Genomic DNA, 10,629 nt, shown 5'->3' with positions numbered 1-10,629 from the left:
GTGTGCTGTTTTACGTTGACGTTTGTGCATCTTGGGAATTTAACTTTCTGATAGTGGTCTTAAAGAGGTGCTACGCTGACTTAGTAAGTCACCTGCATACATTTGGGGCTCCAAAAAAGACCTAAAGTGAAGACAGATCATTTTTAAAATCACATTATCGAAGTATCCATTTAAAACAAATCATTTCACATTGTTTTTTTATTATTGTGCTGCATCACTGACAGGATAGGTTGTAATTATACGACAGAAGAAAAGGAAATATTGCATTATTCTTAATATACAAATATTCTATAAAAAACTGAGGTAAGCGAGGAAAACTTATGGCTGCAGGAAATAAAGTGCATACGGACAGAAACAAGTCTAAATGGTGAATTTGGGTTAAATCCAACTGAGGCTTATGGCTTTTTAACAGACAAGAACACCTTGTGAAGTGAGTTCAAAAAGACAATTTAATGCAAATCTGTTAATCAAACACTTGGTATGTCAGTCGGTATGTTTAAAGAAGAAAAAACAGGAGGTAAGGTGGGTGTCACAGCTACATCTTTTAGGGTAGAAAAGGAGAAAACTATACATTATAGTAAAATATAGATAAGGTACCTGCACACATCGTCGTATCTTCTGTATGGAAGCCCATTTCTGCCAGTTTTTAAAACAAAAGTTTGTCATTAAAATGATTTCAGTATCTCAAAAATAAAGACTTAGTTATTCAGAATAACAAGTTATGTTGAAATCATGAAACTGACAAACACAAAATGAGTATCAAAAATATACTCAAAATAATGAGTTACAATGTTGAAAAACACTTTGACAAAAATGAGAAACACTGAGTGCCAAAATAATGAGAAACTAAAACTCAAAATATGATTAACTATGTCAAAAATAGTGAGTTAAAATAATAAGCAACCCATTATGAGTATGAGATGCACTGTCAAAAATGCTTAGTTTAGTAGTAATGTTTATCAAAAATAATTTGTCAAAAATAGTGTTACAATTAGAAGCTAATGGGAAACTAAAAAATAATGAGTTACTGTCAAAAATAATAGTTTGTCAAAAAATGTTGAGAAACAAAATGAGAAAATAATGAGTTACTATGTCAAAATGCTGAATTAGAATGTCAAATAAATTTGTAAAAAAAAATGAGTTAAAATAATAAGACACTCAAATAGAAACTGGAAATGTTAAGTTTCTAGCAAAGATAATTAATTAGTATGTCAAATAATAAATTTGTATAAAAACTAAGTTAAAATAATGAGAAACTCAATGAGTTACTATCAGAAATAATGAATTACTTTGTCAAAATAATGAGAAGTTTAAAATAAGTTTGAATGTAGAAATAATGACAATATTTAACAAAATGACTTGATATGTCAAAATGATGAGTAAGTATTTTAAAATAATGAAAATCAATACTAAGTCTTCATTTTGAGAAAGCAGCTTATTAATTTGACAAAGATCTTTTTTTTTTTATTATGACCTAACAGAACCTCTTTTTCAGTAACACCGGCAGAAATGGGCTTCCATACAGTAAGTTACACATTAAAGGAATAAAACCACTAAGAGACCTGCAAATATCCTCTTTCCATAACGAGGCGTCTGAAAACAAACTACCTGACATCTCTCTAAACCAACCAAAATTTTGCTCCTAAAATGTGTAGTCACCCTGCACTACCCCAGTGCATGCTGGGATAGGCTCCAGCCCTTTACAGGATAAGTGTTTTAGAAAATCGACTGACGCGTTTGCAGAAACGAGAGCGACTGAATGTGTGTGTGCATCACAGCTGTGTGTGGTTAAGTTCTGACTGTAAGGCAGCGTCCAACAGGTCCAGCTGAGAGCGGACCGACAGCAGCAGAGAGCTTCAGTCGTGTTCGTAAAAATTAATTCATACGAAGATTTCATAAACAGATGAATTCAGATGAAATTACCGAAAGAAATTTAAGACAGATTTTTTTTTTGCTTGATTTTTCTTATATTCTTTCTGATATCACTAGAAAAAAAAGTCTTCAGAGCAGAAAGAAATTACTGATTTCTTTTGTTACTGAAAGAAATAAGTAACAAATTTTTTGTAAAGTCGAACGTCAGTAAAGGTTATTGATCATGGTAACTGGTCAGATTAACTCTCTTTTTTTGGTCATCTTTGGCAAGATATTTTACGGACGCCTGTTTCTGCCAGGAAAGAGAAAAAAAATGCATTAGGAATGAAAAAAAAAGAATATTTGTGTTGAGTCAAAACTGAACTGAATTACTGAATCTAAATTATGAGATGCTTTTTGGATTAACCTTCTCACGATAATTTTGATTCAGAAAAAAATCAGGCTGTCAGTGTCAACGTGTTAATCATGATGCGATTGAGGTTCGAACATGTCAAATGTTTTAAATCGCATGCTGCTATTTTTTCACTGGGATCTTTATTCCAAACGTGTCAAATAAAATGAGAACAAAATAAAATATAAGCAAGAAAAAAACACCAGAATGCCCACAAAATTAAATATGACCGCAGTACTCTAAGTATGAGGGTTTAAAAATGAAAAGAGCATTTAACCCTTTAAAACCTCCGCAAACTGGCTTGATTTCTTCCAAAACATAGGAAGAAGGCAGTGAGTGACTAAGGAAGAAATGACCCAAAAGTTATAAAAAAGGGTAAAAGTACAAGAAATATACCTAAAAATAAGCAAAAACAAATAAATGTAATAAAAAAAAACACAGTTATGATCTGGAAAAAATAGGTTGAGAAAATAATTCTGTTAAAGACTTTTAAATACACAATTATGACAATTACAAAGGGTCTTTTTTCAACATTTTCTCTAGCTTTTTGTACTAATTAACTAATGTACTAATTTCTTGCAATTTGCAGAACATTTGCTCATTGCCCCTTTTCCCTATTTTTTTTTCCAAAAGAAAGCAATTTGCTCTGCGTTCGTCAGTTCAAATGCTTGTGGATGCGGCACAAGAAAAGTGAAGACGCTTCAGGTTTCAAAGGGTTAACTGAGGATCATTTGATGTAAGTCAGTAATCAAAATTAAATCTGAGTAAATGCACTGATTTGAAATAAATCTAAAAGTTCAGAGCATGTTTGAAATGTAAAATAATGCGATTTTAACTTGCCATTAAAACTTTATTAATCTCCATCAACTGTTGCAGTTCCGTGATTAATCTGGATTTTTAAAAATTATTATTTGACAGCCCTGAAAAAAACATTTCCTCATAGTTTTTGTTTATCTCAAAATCACAACTTAGTATTCCATAATATTGTCTCAGTACGAAAATGTCAATAAAGTTAGGTACTTTTTGAAAATCCTGATTTATAAAGTTTAAAATAAGTTGAAAATATGACCTCAAATTAAATGATCATTAGTCATTATTTTGATTGACCATGAGAAATTTGTCGTAATCATTTTAATCTTTTCATCTCTTTTCCTGGCTGAAACGGACTGCCACGAGTTTAATTAAAGTTTGCCACATTTAATGTTTAATTTTGTTAATTTGATAAATAAAAAGAGAAATGTAAACCTTTAAAAAACAATCTAATATGGAATCAGATATTAATCTTCTCATTTTGGCGTCGGTACTAAATCATTTCAAAAATATTGTCCTTTGACTTTGCGCGGCGCTGTCTTTTTAAATGTGCACTGTTCAATATTAATAATAAGTCACCTTCAAACTGATGGACGACAGAAGTTAAAGAGTTGCAGTTGCAGAAGTTTTTATATCAGGAGAAAGCAGAAGGAAAAACGTCCCGCTTGCCGCCTCCGGGTCCATCAGCCACAGCGGGTTTATGATCCCAAATCTCCCTGATAACTCATCTTTACCTTCAAATGAAGGTGTGTCGTTATTTACCGAAAAAAGCTTCCGCAAAAGCACACAAAGCAAAAATTTACCAGCTGCTATTTAGTGGTTTGTTTGTTTTCTTCTTCTTGATAAATCCTTCAAAAATCACACGTTCCAAATGAAATCAAATAAGACTCTTAATGCAAGTACTTAAAAATAAAAAAAAAAAAGATATGGAGATAAGAAGCTGTGAAACTGCAGCGAGTGAACTTCCACCTTCAGGAGAAGAAGACGTGCGGATGAAGAGAAGCGCAGCTCTGCTTCATCCCTCCCTCTGAGGAGCCGGAGACTTCTGTGGCGGCTGAGGAGGTGCTTGTTGTTGTTGCTGTTGTTGTTGTTGTTGTTGTTGTTGTTGTTGTTGTTGTTGCTGTTGTTGTTGTTGTTGTTGGTCCTTGGTGGGAGCGTAGTAGAGCTCCAGAGGCTTCCTCACCTTCCAGTATTTCTCATTTACCAACTCCAGAGTCAGAGAGCCGTTCAGCGTCTGAGAACGAAGAGAAAAAGGAGATGACTAATATGAAAAAGTCCCATTTTTGTTCCCATTTTCTCTGTCAAGGACAGAGATGGTAAATTGCATGTTATAAAGTATATTTGACATTTTTGCACACCAGTGCGCGTACGAAGCCTCTCACTTTCATAATTAAACTGAATATAAATATAATTTAAGAGGAGAGTTTAATTATAAAAAACAATTTGTTGTACACACAGAAAGAGTCTGTGTGTATTTCAGTGTGCGGGGTGGATATTTTTGGGAGGTTTATGGATGAGGAAAGGTTGTGTTTATATTTATTTTGTAACACTGGGGGATATTTGGACTGTAAATAAACTGGGGACAGCTATTGACTTATTCAGTTTGGTGGTAGGTAAAATAGGGATGTTTGTGTGTGTGTGTGTGTGTGTGCGTGTACACTAGTTGTAAACACATTTGGGAATTTGCTGACACAATATATATGTGTTCAAAGAAAAAGTGAGAAAGGAGAAGGTATATATAAGTTTGACTTCTACCTATTGCTTTTTGTTCATGCTTTAATTCTTTTGTTTCAGTTTGAAATAAAGTCATTCTTCTTCAAAACTGGAGGAAATCCCTCATGTTTTTGTGCTGTTTGATGTGTTCTTATATTTGCAGTATTTTACACAGATCAGCTCCACCGCATAAGGGGTTAAAATACAAAGATCAAAGAGTGGAGGGGCTATTTTCTCCATGACGTTATGGCTTGTTTTTAGTCCTGAGAGTGAGAACTGTGGGACCTGATACACATACACACTTTGTCCAATCAGTTCAATTAACCACAGGTGGACTGAAATAAAGACGCATCTCAGGGATAATTAAGCAAACAGGACGCACCTGACCACAGCAGAAGCTCTGAATACTTATGTAAAACAGAGATTTCAGTTTTTGACTGTAAATAAATTTGGAATATTGATTTGACAAAACAAGATGTGGGAGACTGCGATGACATTAACACTATTTTCTTTAAGCATGGAGAAAAAGGCAATGAGCAACTTGACAAGAAATGACTTAAAAATGGCAAGAAATTAGTACTTAGGAAATAGGAAAAATACCCATAGAACTTGTTTGTATTTATGAAAATTATATATATATATATATATACATACATATGTATAAAAGCATAGTGTAATTTCATTAATTAAAGTTTTGGGTAATTTCTAGCTCATTATTTTTGAAGGAAATTAAGCCAAATTTCTCAGCTTTCAAAGGGTTAAAGATAATCTTATTAAATAAATTGATAAAAAAAAAAAATTATTCGCAGCCCCTGGTCTTGTGACACATTGACATGTACCACTTTTTTTTAAAACCATAGTTAAGAATCAGATCAATTTCTGTACAAATATATGTTTGTAATTGTCCTGCATGTTTGCCAGTGGCCCATTAAAGGAACAGTTTGACATTTTGGGAAATAGAAGTATTCACATTCCTGCTGAGGGTCAGATGCGGAGTCTGTTAAATATGAAGCTTAAATGTTTTTTACATGTTTTTGTATTTTCCAAAGATGTCTGTGTTTGATTACTCACAGAGAACTGTCCTCCTCTGGTCATGATGTAGATGGTGTACTGTTTCTCACTGATGTTGCTCAGGCTCGACCCCTCTCCACTTCCTGCTGCTCCTCCACCTTCTCCTGCTCCTACTTCCTCTCCTCCTCCTCCTCCCCCTCCTCCCTCCTCTCTCCGTTTGTCCTCTGTTTCTCCGTTGGCCTGTCTGTCCTCCAGGGCGATGCGCAGAGCGAGGTACTTAGACAGATGGTCCACTGTGGCGTTGGCTGTCGTCTTCACATATCTGGGGGAACATTTAATTTTCTATTTTCATTGCGTTCGTTTATTTTTTAAACCAACATCAGCCCTAAACATCAATATCAAATATGCATTAATTTTCAGACTTTTAACCCTTTATATGCCAATTTATTGTCATGATGTCACTATGTTTCTAGATGAAAAAAATACTTTGTTTTTATATTTTAAATTATAAATATAATTTTCTGGACATTTATTACTATTTTTGGATGATATCCATAACAATAATAATTATTCATCCCAGCTAATTTTCAGACTAGTAATTTTCAGAATTTTCATTTCCTTGTAAAAAAAAAAAAAGTAAAAACAAAAAAGTCTTCAAGAAGGTGTTAAAAAACATCTAAATTCATTATTTTTTTTTTCCTTCAAAATAATTTCAAATATATAATTAGGAGAATTCTAAGTGTAGTTTTCTGGACATTTTTCCTATTTTTTTATTTATAAAAATCCTCCCCAGTTAATTTCAGATCCCCTTTGTCAACTTTCACAATTTTTTTGCAACTTGTGGGACATTTTTTGTTTTGTCACTCATTATCTTTTCTACCATTTTTGAAGGAAATCAAACTAATTTATCAAGTTTTTCGTGGTTTAAATGCTCTTGAAAGGCATCTGAATGAAGCACAGTAAAACTGATCCAGGTGTTAAAGGGTTAACTGACATGGAACATGAAAGCGACAGCATCCAGTCTGACCTGGTCTGGTTGTAGTCCTGAGCTTGGACCAGCTCTGGATGTGGTCTGAACACCAGCTCGATCTCAGAGGTCGGCCCCTCTTTGTGGCGCCTCAGCGGAGGCGTTGGGCTGCCGCTGTCCGCCTCTGGCCCAGAGCCGTCATCGGACGCTCGCGGTCGCTTGCGGCTCGGCCCGGCCTCTGAGGGGGTCTGACCTGGCGGGTGAGGGGTGTGTGAGGGGGCCGAGTCATGAGACAGGTGTGAGCGGGCGTCGCCGTTGTCTTCACCTCCGCTGAAGGTGGTGTTGTCGCTCTCCTGCGTCGGCTTCTTCACCCGGTGGTTCCTGCAGGGCGGAGGAAACACAAAGTCGTGGTTAGTATGTGTACGTGAATCTGCAGGTGACCCCGCAGCCGCCTCCCCGTCTCCTCCCCCACCTCTCGGACCTGTAGCGGGCCTGCTGTCGGAGCCCCTCCTCGATGCTAGAGCTCAACGCCTCCTTGTTGTGCAGCCTGTTGAGTCGCTCCAGGACGCGGCGCTGATGAGCCTCGTACTCGTCCCGACTCGGGTAGATCTTCGAGATCAGGGCGTCGAAGTTTGAGTCTCGGCGCAGCGAACGCCTGGAGACCAGCTTCTTCCTACAAGTCGGACACTCTTTGTTCCTGGACAGGGAGAAGGACAAAACAAGCCCATTGACATGTCACCTGTGACTCTGGTGATTTAAACAAACTGATTCATGCCAAAAAATACGAGGGCGAGTTACTGCTGTGTCGTGCTCACCCTGATCGCAGCGCCGTGACGATGCAGTCGGAGCAGAAGCGGTGCAGACACTCTTTGGTTGTCATGGTGTTCTTCAGCATGTCCAGACAGATGGGACACATCAGCTCGCTGTGCAGAGCGCGAGGAGACACCGCCACCTCCGTCCCATCCATGATCGCCTCCTGAAAACACACACACACACACACACACACACACACACACACACACACACACACACACACACACATTTTCCAGGGTTCACACACATTTTTACCAATAAATTTCCATGACTTTTTCAGGTCTTTGAAACAAATTTTAAAGACCAAGAAATAACGTTTCCTTGATTGAATTATGAGATGTAGTTGATAGAACGCATGCAAACCATGTTTTTACAGACAACATGAACTGCCAATGATAATAAGAATAGCGCCACTGCGAACTAAATGCAGTGAACAACTTTGACCGTAGAACAGCTGAGTGTTTGACAGCCACAGCATTTCATCATGGCGGATCAAACAGCTGATGGTCCGACAGCAGCGCAGTGAGACAGACAAACAGAGCGCAGCTTCTCCTAAAAGCACCAAAGTGTCTGGAACAGACACATCTGCAGAGGTGGAAAGTGACTTCTTTAGACTTCTACAGACTACTTTGTGTTAGTTTCACGTTCAGTCAGATGTTCAACAGCCCGCTCCAGGGCGCGCACATGTCCGACAGCCCGCTCCTGTGCAGAAATGTGCGACAGTCCGCTCCAGCGCATGGACATGTCCAACAGCCCGCTCCAGCGGGCACATATCTGACAGCCCGCTCCAGCACGCGGACATGACATTTAGAGAAAATACCCTCCAAACTCACTTTTCCTTGGAAAAAAAATCTTGATGAGTTTCTTATTTTTAATTTCAACATTTTTGGAGATATTTCAAGTAAAAAAAATCTGTCTCTCCGGCTTTCAAACTCCATGGTGTATCCACTGTTCGATCATGTGCTTGCCATCTCTGTTAAACTTTTATCAATTTCTAAATTGTAACAGCTGATTAATAAACATCGGTACACACACACACACACACACACACACACACACACACACACACACACACACACCTACCTGAGGGCTCCTGTGAAGCTCATACAGACTCAGCTCCCAGGTCTTACTGGGAGCCTGGATGTTTACCGGCGCCGCCATGAAGACTGGTTCCCACAGTTCTTACTGGAGAGAGAGAGAACACATGAAAACTGTGCACCTGTGCCTGTGAGGTCCTTCAGTCCAAAAACCAAACACAGTGATAAATAAATAACCAAAATATAAATAACTTTTCTGGCACTCAATACCGTAATGGGGTTTGGGGTAAAACACTGGATAATATAATATATTATATAGGAAGAGAGAAAAGGGGACGACATGCTGCAAAGAGCCGCAGGTAAGAGTCGCATCTGCAGCCGCTGCAGGAAGGACACAGCCTCTGCACATTATCATCACTCTACCAGGTAAGCTTTTTTTCTAATTTTAATTTTACAAAGATTTTTCCTTAAATTTCTCTCCAAGGGATGGGGATGCTATGACTAGGGGTCCACCAATTTTGTTTTTTCCAGGCTGATAAGGATACCAACTGTTAGAAGTTAATGAGACCAATTACCAATATTTGAAACCCATATGAAACAATAAAAATGAAAATCTTTAGATAATCAGCAAAATGCCAAATTTGGCCCCAATAATCAGCCAGGCAGATAATGTGTTAACCGCTAGTTATTATGACCCACATCTTCACCATCAATAAGAATTTCTAATTAAGATTTAAAATGTGATTTTGGTTGTTTTTAAAGAAAAATGCTTTTCAAACCCACTTGCGAGTTTCGGGATTTTGAGAGTATTTAACCCTCTGAAACCAAAAGCTAAATCACTTTTTTCAAATGCCTTTTACAAGATTTTAGCCTTTTGCAAATTAAGCACATTGATACAATTTGTTTCAAAAACCTGGAAAAAAAGGCAACAAGGGACTTAGAGAGAAATGTTCAACACGTTGTGAAATATTAGCAGATTTTGAAAAATATTTTAAAGAAATTAAGGGAAAAAAGCCAGGGAGAAATGATCATAATTACATATTTAAAATTATTTTACAATCTCATAATCATTTTTAAAACATTTTTTTCGGTACATATCCCTGTTTTTTTTGTTTTGTTCTGTATTTAACTTTATTTTTGCTTTTATTAAAAATGATATAAGGTTTAGGTTTTCAATAATGTCTTGCTAATTTGGGGTAGTTTCTCCTTTGCCCATTGCTTTCTTACCATTTTTTAAAAAGTAAATACATAAATAAAAATAGGATAATTTGTTTATTTTTGATTTTCCCTCTCCTAAGCTACATCAAAAACATAACTCCATTCCCGGTGCTAAAAAAAATCTCAATTGCCCCCTCATCTATCATAAATAAATAACAGTCCCTTATATTGATACCATAAGAGGAGAATTTCTATTGATTTAGATAAAAACAAACACATACCGCTGAGATAACGTGACGAGTTTAACGGTTTACTCAACAGTAAACTTCCTACAGTGGTTCGTCACCTCCGTCTCTATCAATAAATAAGTTTGCAAAGTTGCATTTGTGTGCAAAATCAAAAAATAAATGACGAAATCCTTCTATTTTTCGATGGAGACGCCAAAATAAACCATAAGAAAAGCAGGAAATCAAACTGTAAACTCACCTGACGTTTAACTGACGGACAGCTGACCTGAGGAGCCCCCCTCCCCCTGCACAAACACACACAGCCCCCCGAAAAACTACTCAATAAACCACTCCGGCAACACACAGTGGGGATTATAGTCTTACACAACCTGTAAAGTGATTTTTAGTGGCTGCTGTGCCTCGTGTGAAGAGGAAATAAAGCGGAAAAGACGAAGAGCGCTGCATTTTTCGAGCCGCTGCTGCTAGCTAACGTTAGCTGTGGCCATCTTTCTTCTTCTTCTCCCCGGAACAAGTGGCGTTCTCCCCGGCTGCTCGGCAGACGCGTCGCCCCCTTCTCTGCTGCAGTGACCCCCAGCGGCCAGCCGGTGCATTACAACAGAAAACAAAAAA

General features: G+C 37.4%; 1 protein-coding gene across 2 annotated transcripts; it reads right to left on the bottom strand.

Moving 5' to 3' along the window:
* Nucleotides 1–180: 180 nt before the first annotated feature.
* On the bottom strand, nucleotides 181–10,535 carry LOC121957744 (E3 ubiquitin-protein ligase RING2-A-like). Of its 2 annotated transcripts, none has more exons than XM_042506497.2 (7): nucleotides 10,259–10,535; nucleotides 8,661–8,762; nucleotides 7,580–7,740; nucleotides 7,237–7,461; nucleotides 6,825–7,145; nucleotides 5,858–6,119; nucleotides 181–4,307 (listed from the first exon to the last, which is right to left on the bottom strand). In XM_042506497.2, the coding sequence occupies exons 2-7, from the start codon at nucleotides 8,736–8,738 to the stop codon at nucleotides 4,089–4,091; spliced, it is 1,266 nt and encodes a 421-aa protein (XP_042362431.2). In that variant the 5' UTR covers nucleotides 8,739–8,762; nucleotides 10,259–10,535; the 3' UTR covers nucleotides 181–4,088. The 2 variants fall into 2 exon arrangements, with proteins under 2 accessions (XP_042362431.2, XP_042362432.2); XM_042506498.2 differs by having other exon boundaries at nucleotides 7,246–7,461.
* Between the last annotated feature and the right edge of the window lie 94 nt (nucleotides 10,536–10,629).

The sequence above is a fragment of the Plectropomus leopardus genome, chromosome 17 (assembly GCF_026936395.1).
Source record: "Plectropomus leopardus strain MGB_pleo_1.0 chromosome 17, ASM2693639v1, whole genome shotgun sequence".
Taxonomy (NCBI): domain Eukaryota; kingdom Metazoa; phylum Chordata; class Actinopteri; order Perciformes; family Serranidae; genus Plectropomus; species Plectropomus leopardus.
The sequence above is the reverse complement of the archived record's forward strand: the minus strand, read 5'-3'. Positions and strand labels throughout refer to the sequence as shown.

Bases quoted from the DNA above. Each gene is read 5' to 3' on its own strand.
- LOC121957744 (XM_042506497.2), bottom strand. From the start codon at position 8,738: ATGGCGGCGCCGGTAAACATCCAGGCTCCCAGTAAGACCTGGGAGCTG. The intron at 7,741-8,660 runs GTAGGTGTGTGT...GTGTGTTTTCAG, and splicing joins AGCTTCACAGGAGCCCTCAG to GAGGCGATCATGGATGGGAC. The intron at 6,120-6,824 runs GTCAGACTGGAT...ATGTTCCCCCAG, and splicing joins CAGGACTACAACCAGACCAG to ATATGTGAAGACGACAGCCA.